The sequence below is a fragment of the Microtus oregoni genome, unplaced genomic scaffold (assembly GCF_018167655.1).
Source record: "Microtus oregoni isolate MIOR12 unplaced genomic scaffold, Mior012 000017F_ref0000208, whole genome shotgun sequence".
Classification (NCBI taxonomy): Eukaryota; Metazoa; Chordata; class Mammalia; order Rodentia; family Cricetidae; genus Microtus; species Microtus oregoni.
Window position 1 is genome coordinate 5732161 of NW_024543076.1, and position 15421 is coordinate 5747581.

At 42.8% G+C, this 15421-nt stretch overlaps 1 protein-coding gene across 1 annotated transcript; it reads right to left on the reverse strand.

The window, feature by feature from the left end:
* Window positions 1-5423: 5423 nt before the first annotated feature.
* On the reverse strand, window positions 5424-9400 carry CUNH9orf131 (chromosome unknown C9orf131 homolog). The gene is given in 5 exon segments (XM_041667341.1): window positions 5424-6025; window positions 6028-7581; window positions 7656-7704; window positions 8140-8814; window positions 9272-9400. Coding segments are annotated over 5 exon segments (3009 nt in total).
* Window positions 9401-15421: the final 6021 nt, after the last annotated feature.

Genomic DNA, 15421 nt, shown 5'->3' on the forward strand with positions numbered 1-15421 from the left:
AGGTTTTGGGCAGAAGAGAATACTCATCCATTAAGAGGTCATATACTCTGCAGAGGACTCCGATCCTTGTACTTGTACATGTCATACATAGACATACATTTCTTAAAATATTGGAGGTTTGTGCATCCCAGCTAAGCATTGTTCCACTGAACTATACCCCCCAGCTCTCTAATTTGGTCATTCAAGAATGTACCATAGGACTGGAGAGATGGCTCAGTGGTTAAGAGCATTGCCTGTTCTTCCAAAGGTCCTGACTTCAATTCCCGGCACCCACATGGTGGCTCACAACCATCTGTAATGAGGTCTGGTGCCCTCTTCTGGCCTGCAGACATACAGACAGAATATTGTATACATAACAAATTAATTAAAAAAGCTTAGCTGCTTTGTTTAAAAAAAATGTACCATAGTTATGACTATTGTTTCTGAAGCCAGTGCCATGATAACCTTGCCCCAAGAGCGTAATAACTGAAAATAGTTACTAATCCACTAAGCAGAATTGGTCATTATAAAATCTATAGTAAAAAAAGTTCTAGTCTGTATGGGCAAACTACGAGGACAGAAGATAACTTAGATTGTCTGATTATAGACTGGAACATCTTCTCTAGACTTGTTCAGTATATAGGTTTTGCTGTTAGGATTTGAATCAGTGTCTCCACCCACCACTTAGCTTTTGTTTCCCCTTGCCATTTGGGCTTTCCTAATTATGTGGTCTGCAGTTTTTCTACCCACTTTGCACTGTGTCACCGTCATCCTTGCATGTTGGCAAACCCATTTTCCATGAAGGGCCAGAGATGAGCCCTCTTGGAGAAAGACTTTGGGGACTTTTTTTAAAGATTTATTTATTACATATACAGTGTTCTGCTTGCATGTATACTTGCAGGCCATGTGGTTGCTGGAAATTGAACTCAGGACCTCTGGAAGAGCAGCCAGTGTTCTTAACCTTTGAGCCATCTCTCCAGTCTGACTTTGGGGGACTCTTTCATCAAGTTATAATCATAGCAAGACATGGATCTTTTCCCCCAGGACATAGGAATACAGGTTAAGTTACTGGAAGGTCCGTTAGGATGATTACTTGTCATACTAGGGTTGACAGTTGGACCTCCACTTTCTTAGCTAAAATGTTTGAAAATGCCCTCTGAACTATAGGGTACTTGTGTAAGAAGGATGTGCTATGATTAGAGGACGAGATTCAGGTCAGGAATGTGGCATAACATTACAAGTAACAACAGAAAAAGGCCATGAATTTGAAAGCATGGAAAGACATGTGGAAAGTTTTGGAGGGAGGATAGGGAAGGAGGAAATGATGTAATTATCTAAAAAGGATGGCATAAACTACATTAAAGGGAACCAACATAGCAAAGGCAAGATTATAAATAACATCCAAAGACCTATTGGGGTCCAAGATAACTCAGAATTTGTCCTTAAGAAAGTCTAACGGACTTTGGGTTATTTTAACATTAATTTGATTGGAGAAAGTTTTTTTTTTTGTTGTTTGTTTTTAAACAAAAGCATTTTCAAGCATTCAATGTGAGCCCTGTGTTTGTGAGTTAAGGGTGCCACTGAGAGCCAGCCGAAATCGAAGGATGACAATGTGTGTGCTGGAAGATCTTACAGCCACAATTCTAAATCCCCCTTCAGTTTTTCCATCCAAATCTAAACATACTTTTGCTAATAAATATTTGCTTTCTCACTAAGAAGTTAACTTGTAGAAATGTACACATTTTACACTTTAACTTTGTAGCCATTTAAACTAACCCTTTTTCTTTTTTTCTTTTTTAATATTTATTTATTTACTTATTATGTATACGATATTCTGTCTGTATGTATTCCTGCAGGCCAGAAGAGGGCACCAGACTTCATTACAGATGGTTGTGAGCCACCATGTGGTTGCTGGGAATTGAACTCAGGACCTTTGGAAGAACAGGCAATGCTCTTAACCTCTGAGCCATCTCTCCAGCCCCCAAACTAACCCTTTTTCAATAAGGCACTATTGTTTAATAAAAAAGAAAAAGAAAAAAAAAAGTCTAACGGATATACAGTGCCACAAACTTAATGTCAAATGAACGTTTTTGAGACAGGGTATCACTGTAGCCCTGAGTGTCTTGGAACTCACTAGGTAGACCAGGCTGTTGTTTGCATCAAAGGCCTGAACCACCTCTCCTAGCTAATGACTAATTTTGTTGTAGTGGTGGTCAGGGATTGAACCTAGAGCCTTGTGCATCCTAGGTAAGTAAGTACTCTACTGTTACCTACAGCCTGTTTCTCAGTTATATGAGTCCGGGTTTATGCGTTGTGTGCTACCTCAGACCAGAAGAATGTTGGGTTTCCTGGAGCTGGAGTTACAGGTGGTTTGCGAACGAACTGTCTATCGAAGCTCTGGAACTGAATTGGGTCCTCTGGAAGAGCAGGAAGCTCTTAACTTCCAAGCCCTAAAATTTGGAGTTTGGAGAAATGGGGCATCAACAAAGGCACAAGGACTGAAAGCAAGGAGGGAAACCATGCTAAAATAAGAATCTCAGAGACTGGTGAAATGCAGGGTAACATTTGAGTGAAGTCACAGGGTGTGCTTGTTGAGCAGTGTGAGCTTAGGCATGCAAAGAAAGGAACCTGAGTTTGAAGAGGTCAGCAATCACCTAAAACACTTGATCCCCACAGTGTGCATTTTGTGCTTAAAAAATGTGGGAAATTAAGGTGATATGTAAGTAATGCAAGATTTAATATTAATTCACTTTTGAGCTAGGGGTATAGATTGCCTCGCCTATGTATGAGTTTGATACTCAGTATCACAAAAAAAGGCAATTCACTTTTTATCTCTTTTTTTCTTATTTTTTTGCATTTAAAATCTATTTTTAAAAATTTATGTGGGCAAATGTTTATATCTGCACATGTGTGCCTAATAGCATCAGAGATCATAAGAGAGTGTCATCCCTTAGAACTGGAGCCACAGATGATTGTGAGCTGCCAGGTCGGTGCTGAGAAACAGGTCCACTGCTCACAACTGAGTCATCTCTCTGGCCCTGAGAGACAGATATGCAAAGTGACAAGTGCAGGTGGAGGTCAGACAAATTTCAGGAGTCAAATTTTCTCATCCATGGAATCCTAGAAATCAAACTGGTGGTCAGTCTTGGTGGCGAACACGATCCACTGAGCCATCTCACCAGTCCCCTCTGCTCTCCCATCTTTTTTTGAGACAGGGTCTCATTATGTGGGCCGTCTGGCCTGGAACTCTGTGGATCATGTTAGTCTTGAACTCTAAGAGATCTGCTTGTCTCTATCTCTTTGGTGCTAGGATTAAAAGTATGTGCCATCATATCCAGTCCTTTGCCTTTAAGAAAAACCCAATCCAACTTCTATTATACAGCACAGTGTTGTCATTCATATACTCATTGTTCTGCACATATAATTTAAATTTACCCTTTGGGGTTGAATTTGAGGCAGTTTGTTGAGGCCAAAGTGGCCTCAACTTTGGTTTTCTTTTTGTCATTCTTTCAAGTGCTGAGCTTAGAGATAAGCACTACAATATATAGTTTTATAATTTCCTCTAACCTTCATAGAAAGAAGTAATGTGAGCAGGTGTGGTGGTGCATCTTTATTGCCAGCAGCAGAGGCAGGTGGAGCTCTTGAGTTTGAGGTTAACCTGGTCGGCAGAGCAAGTTCGATGGCTGTTTCACAGAAAAACCCTGTCTCCAATCAACCCTGCCCCAAAAGAAGTGGTGATGTGCATTATAGAAATTTAGAAAAATAAAAGCAAAAAGTTATTTTTGAGGCAAGTTCTCACTCTACCTCAGGCTGACTTCCAATTTGGGGTGATCCTCTTACTTCAGCTGTACAAGTGCTAGGATTATAGGTATATACTATCATGCCTAGCAAAAACAGTATCTCCAGTGGCCAGAAATCAGCTTTCTGGTCTTCTAGGTAGGTGTGTAAATGTGTCTCTTCATGTAGTATTTGTTTTTCTTGACCATGCTGAGAATTATTTATGCTAAATGAATGTTCTATAACTAAGCTGTACCATAGCCCCACATGTATTTATTTTGATTAATTTCCTTTTAATAATTAGTTTATTGACGTAGTATCCCATTTCATAACCCAGGCTGACTTTGAACTTGTTTTCCTTGACTCTTCCTCTATACTTTTGGGGGATTATAGGTATGTGGTACTCTTCTAGCCCACACGTGGCATTAAAAAAAAAATTCTTTTTGAGATACTCCTTTTTTTTGGACTCCTTCATTTGCGTTTGATAACTTTGGAAATGAAGAAAAGGAGTTAATAGCCAAGGTTCATGAGCATCTCCCAGAAGCTGGGAAAAGGCGAGGCAGAAAGGAGTTGCTTCTCTGCCAATCCCTTGATATTACAGTGTGAGATGTGTGAGACTTTTCTAACACGTGTTTTGTCTGAATTGTTACATCAACAAGAGTAAGCTAGTACCCTACCAACCAGCAGTGCACCAAGAAAATGGATAAAAGCTGTAAATTGGCAATTACTAAAGATGTGAGAATGGGTTGGGGATTTAGCAAGTGGTAGGGCACTTGCTGAACCCTGCAAGACCCTAAATTGAATCTCTAGGAAACAGACAGCAAACAAAAAGACAAATTACAAGTCTCAAATCAGGTCCAAAATGTGAAGACACTTGTTTTATATGGCCTTGGGGTCAAATTAGCTGATTCAAGGATAGAGAAAGGTGGGCTTGAGATGTAAAGATGAGGAGGAGTGGTTACAAAGATATAGAAGCTAAATAAACATGGTGGCACACATCTGGAGTCCCTGAACTTGGGAAGTTGAGGGAAGAGGATATTAAGTTCAGACTAATCTGGGCTATAGTAAGACCCTGTCTCAAAACAACAGAATTTATAGGTCAAGTAGATGAAGAGAAGGACTGTAATATGAACAACAGTTGTTTATATCATTGGTTCTTATGTGAATGGATGCATTTTTCTTTCATTTGGTATGAAGTGTTTTTCTCTCAAGAACAGCACCAGACTGTGTTCCTCTGGCCTTGCCGCTTTACCCTAGAGAATAGAGACTGTGGACTCCTAAAGCCTGGAAGAGAAAGTTAAAGCTGTAGAACTCTTATCTTTTCTCTAGAGCAATGGTTCTTAACCTTCCCAATGCTGTGACCCTTTAGTACAGTTCCTCGTGTTTTCTGGTACCCCCAACCAAAATTGCTATTGTTAGGAATCATAATGTAAATATCTGTTTTTTAATAGTCTTAGGTGACCCCGTGAAAAGACTGTTTAACTCCTCAGGTTGAAAACCACTGTTCTAGAACCTAATCAATAGGGGCTATATCAGCTCCAAAAGAATAGGGACCTGACATCTTTAGTAACCCAGACTTTAAAGAAGACATAAATGGGATTTGTCTAGTTGAACTACTTTATTAGGATTTTCTCTGTGTCTATTTTCATACCCACACCTGGTTTGGGTCACACTGTAGGATATTGGGTGCCAGTATTATCATACTTTACTGACGATTTAGTTGGCAAGGGTCTACGGACACCTAGAAATTTAGCTAACAACCTTTGAAAACCTCTGGTAGGGGGACTATGGGGTGTGGAGGATGGGAGCTGCTTCCCCTTGGGGGCCCAAGGGTAGTGGTTATGATGGGGAGGATTCTGGGTATCACCAGTTACCAGGCCTGCCCTTTGTTGATCCTGGGGACCAGCCGCATTTGGGAGAAGCTGCTGAGCAAGAACAGTGTGTGGAGAACACTGAGCTCTATACTGAGACTTTATAGGAAATCTGTGTCTAGGGGCCTCCGTTGGCTTGCAGGCCCGGGCAGGGTTTTTCCTTGGGACAGGGGAGGATCCCAATCTTACAGTCCCTCCATGTTTCTCTGCTTTGAATTTTCTGGGACTCCCTTTCTTTTGGGCTGAAAGTAGAACTGAAATCTTGTCCTGTCTCTTGCTAGAGACCAGAACAGCTATATTTGAGGGCTCCCCTATTCCTGAGCAGTTTTCATTAACCTTCATGTGAACATCCCCTGGGGATGGGGTCTGGCCCCTTACCTTCCATTTTATCCTCTTATTTTTTGAGACTCTTGTTCTGCTCTGCTAGAAGAGGAGTGAGGGCAGTGAGGGGCCTGGACAGGCTGAGGTTCTGTCCTTTGAACTTTTGGGGGACCACTACTTGAAGAGCAGGGGTGCAGACTGAGAGGATGAGTCTGATGTTGAGGACAAGAGGAGAGCCCCTAAGATTCTGGAGTTGAGTTAAGAGCTGGGGAGCTGCAAAGTGGGCGATGTGGGCCTGGGGGTTTGAAAGTGGGGCTCTGCTGTAGTTTCTTTAGTCTGAGCTTTAATTCTCTACTCCATTGCCAGGCATGGCTCACAGGGTGGTCACACACCTCTGAGACAGCCCCACTCTGGGAAGATGGGGCCTTTGCCTTGGCTTCTGGGGACATCTTTTCCTTCTGTAGGCCAGGCTGGATAGATTCAAACTTTAGGGCTTTAGCTTGAATGGGAGTCCACGATGTTGGTTGCAGAGGATTTACTACTGGAGGACTGGGGGGCTGGGAGGCCTGTCTTTCTTGTACATTTTTACATATAAACTCAGTGTTGGGGTGAACAGAAAGAAAACTGGGGTCTGGTAGCTCAGTGGCCCAGGAGTCCTTTCTCTGCTCTCCTGCTGACTCCATAGGCTTATAGTTGCACGGATCTCCAGAAAGCTCACTTATGTGAGACTTCAAAACAGACTGTGGAGATGGACTGGATTCCCAAACCGAGAATGCAGAAACATAACAGTTTTCGTTCTGCTTCATGTACCCTCCAGCAGGCTCAGATAGGACTCCTGAGGAGCTGACTCCAAGCAGGTGTTGGGATAAGCTTTGAGCTAGATGCTCAGAGGCCAAGAAGTTATTTTTTCTTTGAGTGTCCCCACAACACACTTTAGATTTAAACAGGTTCTCTATGGGGCTAACTCTGAGGGGTGACTGTACAAGAACTGGGGTTGGGTTGAGGTTCAGATATGAAGGCCCAGAAGACAAACATTTTCTTGTATGCTCAGGATCTTTCCATGTAGCTTCTGATCTAGAGAAGCCATGCACAGTATTGATTCTTTGTGGTTCTATAAAGGGGGCTAGAGGTATGTGGGCAGGACTTGGGGAGTCAGACACCCAGAGATTCTTTCTCTGCCCCTTTGTCTCCCATAAAACTTTAGACTCTGAAAAGACTCTTTGACCCATTATTGCAAAGTCTGGCAGAGAGGCAGAAGGAAGGCTTGGAGATGAAACTAGGTCTGCATAGACACAGAGATTTTCTGTACCGGGTCTACCCTTCAGTGGAGCTTCAGATCCCAGGGGGAGACATGCAGGGTTGGCTTCATAGAACCCCATGTTGAAGTTCAAAGTTGGGGTTTCAAAGGCCCAGAGATTGCCCAAGTTGTCTCTGTGTTGCCATTGAGGCTTGTATGTGGACAGATGCTCTAGGGGTCTGTGGTGTTCTGACAGGGTGTTTAGAGGAGGGCAGGGGACTGACACTGGAGACCTGGAAACAGGTGGGCTCTCTCTATATCCCATGCTTCCCCAGAAGTCCTTTGGTGCAGGACGTCTTCCTTTGGGGTTAACATTTTCTACTTCTGACAGAAAATCTGGTGGTTGACAGGAGACTGGCATTAGGGGATCAGAAGTTTGGGGATTGTCTTTATGTTGTATAATTCCCCACTGAGCTTCATGTCCAGGGGGAGTTCCTGGAGGGCCAGTTCCTTGAGGTTCTGTCATGGGTACTGTGAATTGGCAGGGGGCGGAGATTGGAAGCTTACAGATCTGAGGGTTCTTGTTTTGCCCTGTAGTTTCCCAGAGAGCTTTCAATCCAGACAGGTCTATAGGGTTGGTTCTCTGGTATTCTGTCAGGGAAGTTGGGTGTGGGCTTGCAGTTGGCATTGCAGATTCAGAGGTTTTGGGGTGCTCATGTTGTTTCATGGTTATCCATGGACTTCCTGAGGATTAGAAGGATACAACAGAAAGGCAGAAGGTGATTCTGGATTGTGTTGAAGGAGGCTGGGGTCCCCTGGCGTTTCCCTCCAGGCCTCAGATGAATATAAGAATGTGGAAGATCTGATTTTTTGGTGTTCAGGCTGTGAGTGTAGGACTTGATTCTCAGAGACACAAGGAACCTCTTTCTGCTGTGTAAACCACTGTGTGTTTACCTCAGTGTCAGAAAGGATTCCCTTGCAATCTATAGGCAAGGGCTTAATAGTGGAGGATACTGATGGGGTAAGAGGGGAAGGTGGAGATTGAACTAGTTGAGAACCAGCTGCCGTTCCTTCCAGATTTTTCTTAGTGTGGGCTTCAGGGGTAGGATAGTAAGTTGGGGAGTGATAATAGGGAAGCAACAAGTTGTACACAGGCAGGAAGGCAACCTTGTTGAAGAAGACAGAAGGACAAATAGACAGCTTTAGTGGAGAAGGGTCATCTGAGCTCAGGAAAATAGTCTCCAAGGACTCACTGTGTAGCGAGGGAAGACCCCAGAAGAGCTGGCCTTTTCTCTGCTGTAGGGAATTTCCTGAAGCTATCTTGTTCCTCACAGGTAGGGTGGTCAGGATCTGGAAGGTAGGGAAGGATCTGGAAGGGCTTGAAGGTTGCATGAGTACTTGTTCTCTTAACTCTGTGGCCTCGGGGAGTCCCTCAGAACTACAGGATGGCTGGGGTGGAGCTGCAGTGAGTTCATTTCCAGTGCGAGTGTTTTGGGAAGGAGAATATGATTTTAGTGGATCCAGAGATAATGATTCTTCTGCCTTCTCTTCCCCATATTCCTCCTCCTCCTCTGACTTTTGCTTCCACAGGCAGTCAAGGAAGGCTAAATGGTGCAGAAGCTGTAGTCCCTAGGGAATAGAGCATACTATTAGGTGTGACATCTCAGAGACATGTGATGTATCATACATTCACTAGCTCTATGTGCAGGCTCACCTGCCTCACAGCTCTGGTCAGTGGTCACTTATCCTGCTCTTCATCCATTGGTAATGTCAGAACCCAGTTCACATTTAGAGTCAGCATTTCTCCATGTCAGGGTCTATGATTAGTCTTTCAAATCGTGTCAATGAACACTCACCCAGCCACTAATCTGTGGCTTATAATCACATATCTGGGACCACATCCATGACATTGACCCTCCATTTTGATCTCACATGTCATTTCAATAGTTATTCATACATATCCACATCAGTGGGCACCTACCTTGCCTTGCCTCATGTCTCCAGAGTACCAGGGCTGAAGCTGTTGCCATTTCCTGAGCTGCCGCCATCTTTGGATCTGCCAAACTGTAAACAAGAATAATATCACCAGACTCCCTGGGCTTTGAAGGCAGATGCTGCTGTGGCAGTGTCTGCAGGCCAGAGCCTGGGTCAGCTGGCCTTGGAGAAGCCCCATGTCTCCCTTAGCCTGAAACTGGTCTTCTAGCAGCCATTCCATTTTCTTCAACTTAGTGGCAGTTTCTTGAGGTCATCACTACATCATAGAACACAGAATTCCCAACCCCCACATGGATCCCAGAGCCGTGTCCTGGAGCTTAGGGCCAAAATGTTACCTCTATCAGAGAGTGAAATTTCAGTGCTGCCCTTGTCTTGATTGCCAGGATCAGAACTGTCCATGCTCTAGGACATGCATTTTAACATTGAACTATGCCATCCAAACTCTACTGTGAAACCTCAGTCTAACAATTTAGTACCTCAGGGTTTTTGTTCATTTGTTGTTTTGTTTTGTTTTATTTTGAGACAGGGTCTCTCTTCAAAGTTCTTACTGTCCTGGAACTCACTTTGTAGACCAGACTGGCCTTGAACTCACAGAGGTCTACCTGCCTCTGCCTCCCAAGAGCTGGGATTAAAAGTGTGGGCAACCACTGCTTTTGTGTGTTTAAATTTTATTCCTAGCACAAATTGGTTTTCTTTCTTTTTTTTTTAACAAAGTGTCATTTCTTTTTTTTAATTAATTAATTTATTATGTATACAATATTCTGTCTGTGTGTATGTCTACAGGCCAGAAGAGGGCACCAGATCTCATTACAGATGGTTGTGAGCCACCATGTGGTTGCTGGGAATTGAAGTCAGGACCTTTGGAAGAACAGGCAATGCTCTTAACCACTGAGCCATCTCTCCAGCCCCCACAAATTGGTTTTCTTATGGCATTTTCATAATACTAATTTTGGTCGTTTCTCTGCCAACCCTTTCCTTTTTGCAGTCTGGCCTTGAACTCATAGAGATCTGCCTGCCTCAGCCTTCTGAGTGCTGGGATTAAAGAAAGGTGTGTGCGGCCATGCCTGTCCTTAGTTACAATTTTTATTTCTGGTATGAAATACTATCACTCCCCCCCTGCCCAAAATAAAACCCCCAGACCTAAAAACCAAAAAGCAAAACATAATAAAACAAACAACTTGGGGAAAAGGTTCATTTCAGCTTATACTTCCGCATCGTAGTTCATCACTGAGGAAGTTAGGGCAAGAAGGAACTCAAGGCAGAACCTGGAGGCAGGAACTGATGCAGAAGCCATGGAAGAGCACTGTTTACTGGCTTGTTCCTCATGACTTGCTCAGCCTGATTTCTTTTTTCTTTTTTTTTTTGGATTTTTCGAAACAGGGTTTCTCCGTAGTTTTTGGTTCCTGTCCTGAAACTAACTCTTGTAGACCAGGCTGGCCTCGAACTCACAGAGATCCGCCTGTCTCTGCCTCCCCAGTGCTGGGATTAAAGGCGTGTGCCACTACCACCCGGCTGATAGCTCTATTTTTTAAAAAATATTTATTTATTATGTATACAGTGCTCTGCCTGCATGTATGCTGCAGGCCAGAAGAGGGCAGCAGATCTCACCACGTACTGCTGTGAGCCACCATGTGAGCCGCTCAGGACCTCTGGATGAGCAGCCAGTGCTCTTAATGGCTGAGCCATCTCTCCAGCCTCCATGATAGCTCTATTTTTAATTTTAGTTGTTTTGAGAAACCCCCACAGTGATTTCTATGGCACCAGTTTACACTCTCACCAACAGTACGTAAGTGTGGGGACATAGAATTCTGTGATTTTCCCATTCATCAACTCTTTCCCACTGCACACTTGAGTTTACATTGGCATGGTCTCCCTTTGTAGTGGTGGCTGTTTTGGAACTCATTGTATACCCCAGGTTGGCCTCAAATCATGGCAATCCTCCTGCTTCAGTCTCTTGAGTACTTGGATTACAGGACTGAAACATCATTCCTGGGTTTTTGTTTTTTACATTTTTTCCAAGATAGGCTCTTACCATGTAGTCCTGGCTGGCCTAGAATTTGCTGTATAAACCAGACTGACCTAGAACCCATAAAGATCGACCTGCTTCTGCCTTTCAGGGTTAGGGTTAAAGGTTTGCATATATGTTTTAAAGACATGGTCTCACCGTCGTGTGGATTTGCTCAAACTGTTGAACTGAAGTAGTCCTCCTTCCTCAGCCTCTTTAGTAGCTGGGACTATAGGCTTGAAGAGTAAATGTGTAGAGAGGTTCAACATCTTCAAAATTTGAATTTTAGGAAAAAACACACAAAATCATTAATTAAATTAGCAACCACATTATCCATACATAGTGAATGTCTATAGTTTACCTAAATCAAAGAGAATGACAATTGGTGCCAAGCCCTTCTTTTATTTCTTTTTGTTTTGCTTTTTACCATAAAGTTTAATTACTGTTCAGTAAAAAAAATGATGGACAATTTTCTCTGAAAAATTGTGTTGGTTTTGTGTGAATTGTGGTAATTTGGGAGTGGTGAGACCACTGGTAAGTTAAGTCACCCTGCTTTCTATTCTGAAAATGACAGAAAGTCTTGTTACAGTCTGTAAAGATATATGTGCCCTCAACTGGCAGACAGTAAGTGCAAAACAAAGCTGTAAACCTAAGGGCATGCAAAGAGTGCTAAGGGGAGATAAATCTCAGAAGTGCCCAAAGTGGCAACAAGGCATGATTGGCTCGAATAGGAAGACCTTTAGACACCTTTGTCTTTTGCTCCATGTGTAAGAATGCGAATGAATGTAGTAGCTGGAATCCCCATTTTGTCAATTTGTGCTTCCATGTACTGTTGATTCAATTTGCTCATCTGCAATTGATTATATGTTTGTCATCAGATCGGGTAATCCTTCTGAATGGTGCAAATTCTTCTTCCTCTTCCTCTGTTCCAGGCTTTTTCTTTTGGGCCACCAACCAGCTCCCAAATCATGTTGTGGAGACTTACTATTAGTTTTGAATGCTCAGCCTTAGTCTTTCCTGGCTAATCTTTTACCTTAAATTAACCTGTTTCTCTTCAGCTACTTTTTGCCTCAGGACTTTTTACTTTCTTTCTGTATATCTTACTTTTAATGCTCCTCATGTCTGACTGCTCTCTCCCCCTCCCCTCTCTCCTCCTGTTCTTCCCCTGAGCCTAGATCCCTCCTATTTATCCTCTCTGCCTGCCAGCCCTGTCTGTCTTTCTCCTGCCTAGTGATTGACCGTTCAGCGTTTTTTTTTAGATGAATCAGGTGCCTTAGGCAGGCAAGGTGAAACAAATACAACACATCTGTACAACATTAAACAAATGCAGCATAAACAAACGTCACACACCTTCATATAGTTAAAGTGATATTCTGCAGCATAAACAAATGTAACACATCTTTGCCTAGTTAAATTACTATTCCACAACATTCCTCTTCATTTTATTTTATGTGTATGGATGTTTTACCTGCATGTATGTTTTTGCATCACCTGCCTTCCTGATATCCAAAGAGGTCAGAAAGGGGGTCGGATCCTCTGGAACTGGAGTTAGAGATATGGTTGTGGGGAGTTGATCCTGGGTCCTCTGGAAGAGCAGCCATTACTCTTAGCTGTGGAATCGTCACTCTAACTCCCACCAATCACTTTTTCTTTTCATTTTCAAGACAGGGTTTCTCTGTGTAGCCCTGACTGCTCTGGAACTCACTTTGTAGACCAGGCTGGCCTCAAACTCACGGAGATCTGCCTGCCTCTGCCTCCCACGTGCTGTGATTAAAGGCATTGCCTGATTCACCAGTCACTTCTTTATGAAAGCAAGCTAAAGCATTTCTGGTTTCATTTCCAGGATTTGTACTATTTAGCTTTTCAACAAACATGCTGAGAAAAATGGTGAAATCAGTGGGGCTATATTCATTCACCACAACATCCAGATATTTATCTGCTGAGTTTTTCTCCGGTGAGGGCAGAATATTGTGTGGATCTTCTCTGTCAATGAAACCATCTGTTCTGGTTGTGTTGAAAAGCTTTTGGAATTCCTGGATCCATAACTGTTCACATATGGCAGACATACCAGATGTTGCCCTCTGAGGGGCTTGTTGGTGATCTTGGTCTTGGTCCTTTTTATTACTAAAGGTCTATTTGCTCAGAGCTCTCAAGGGTTAACGAAATTCTCTCTTTTCATAGCCCACAGTCTTTGAGAATGTTCATTGCTAGAGCTCATTTCTGCAACAAAACACTTCACCATGAGGAAACTAAAGGAAGAAACCAGCATTTGGAATACCAGCTTTCTGGTTCTGCTTTGCTCTGAAAATGGAAGAACCATGTATTGCTGGCAAATGCCCACCAGGTGGCAATGTGATACAGTAGAACAAATGTCCCAAGACCTCGGCTTTCTGAGTCTTGATTTTGGACAAATTATTTAACTTCCTGCGGCTCAGATTCCTCCTTGAGATACTCTTGACCTGTATCCCTTACAACATGCTTATGAAGAGCGTATGGTATGGTGGACAAGAAAGCACTTTAAAATGTACGGTGTTCTTGTGCCAGCTCATGAGTTGTCATTGGCCACTCAAGTGCCCCAGAGCGTCCCACAAAAGACTGTTTTCGGCAGCTTCTGTATTACTTTTGCTTGCTCCTTCTCCATCACATGTGACCGAGCCTTAGAAAGTTTACCAGAATACAGCTCGTGAGACTCAGGACTTGCTTGCTCTTGTGGTGGGCCAGGGTGGGGATGAAGGGTAGTATTCTTTAATCTCTTCTGTACCTTTTTTTCCTAGCATGACCCATGCCAGTCTAGAGCCCTAGTGCAGGTTGGATTGAGGTCAGGTGAGTAAGTCGGAGAATTTATGAAAGAAATATATGGCACAAAGAGTAAAAGAAGAGTCATAAATTAGTCTTCTATCCAAATTTGTATTAGTTTTCTTACTGCTAATTTTGTTTCCTGTTTGCCGTGCAGTCTGGCACCACTATTCACAGCTGTAGTGCCCTGGGTGCCTTGGAACTGAACTCAGAACACACCCCTAGGCGGTTATTTTCCAGCAAAGAGCCTCTTCAGTGGCGTTCTTAGTTCAGGATCTCTCTCTCTCCAAATGAACTTTGTTTTCACAAGATAGGATCCTCAAAGGCTGGGATTCTGCCCTTAAGGCTATTTTCTCATTATCTCCATACAGAGCATAAGTTTGTTCATCTTAATATTTTATTATTCCATTTTCATGTGTGTGTGTGTATGCCTGTTTTTGCATATGTGTAGGTCCATGTGTATGTGTGTGTGCATATACACATGCTTTTTTGAGCATAAAGTAGTATTTTTGCAGTGTATCTCCATCAACTCATATTTATAAATACTGATTAATGCAGGAATCTGATTTCTAATTATTTCTTAAATTTATTTTTACGTGTTTGGGTGTTTTACCTGCATGTGTGTGCAGTGCCCAAGAGAGCTGTAGAGGGTGTTGATTCTCCTGGGACTGGAGTTGCAGGTTTGTGAGCTGTCATGTGGAGTAAGATAAAAAAAAATACAAATAAAAATATTTGTATCTACTTTTTATTTTTATCTGTGTAATTCCTTTGACTAGTTCTCTTCATTTCACGTAGATCTGAGTTACTTCTTAGTTTCCTTTATGTCAACCTGAAGGGCCCTTGAGGAATTTTCGGACATATTTACTGGTGAGTAATTTTCTCAGTATTTACCTAATCTTGATTTCTCCTTCAGGGTTTTGTTTGAGACAGAGTCTCACTATGTAGCTCTGGCTGTCCTGGAACTCACTAAATAGACCAGACTGGCTTTAAACATCCGAATACCCACCTGCCCCTCCTGCTGAGCTCTGGGACAAAGGTGTTATTTTGTTAGGGTCTGGCTTTAGCTTTACCACCCTTCAAGTTTCTCTCAGACTTGCTGTCTCTAGTCTTTCTGCTGTGGTTTATTCATTGTGGGGATGAAAGCAGTGACCCCCATTCCCTGTCTCCTTCATTTTTGATAGGTAGTTTTTCTGGGTATAGAATTTCCCTCCAACACTCAGATTTTATCATATGTGCTTTCTGATTTGAACGACTTCTGATTATAATCAGCTCCAAGCCTTACTGAAGCTGGATGCAATCTGTCCAGCTTTGTGTCTTTTCATTGTCCCCACACCCACCTGGGATTACTCTTTTATTGTGCTGGAATTGAACAAGGCCTTTCACATGCTAGGCAAGTTCTCACCAATGGTCTCCATTACTGAGCTTTTTGGGTATACATAA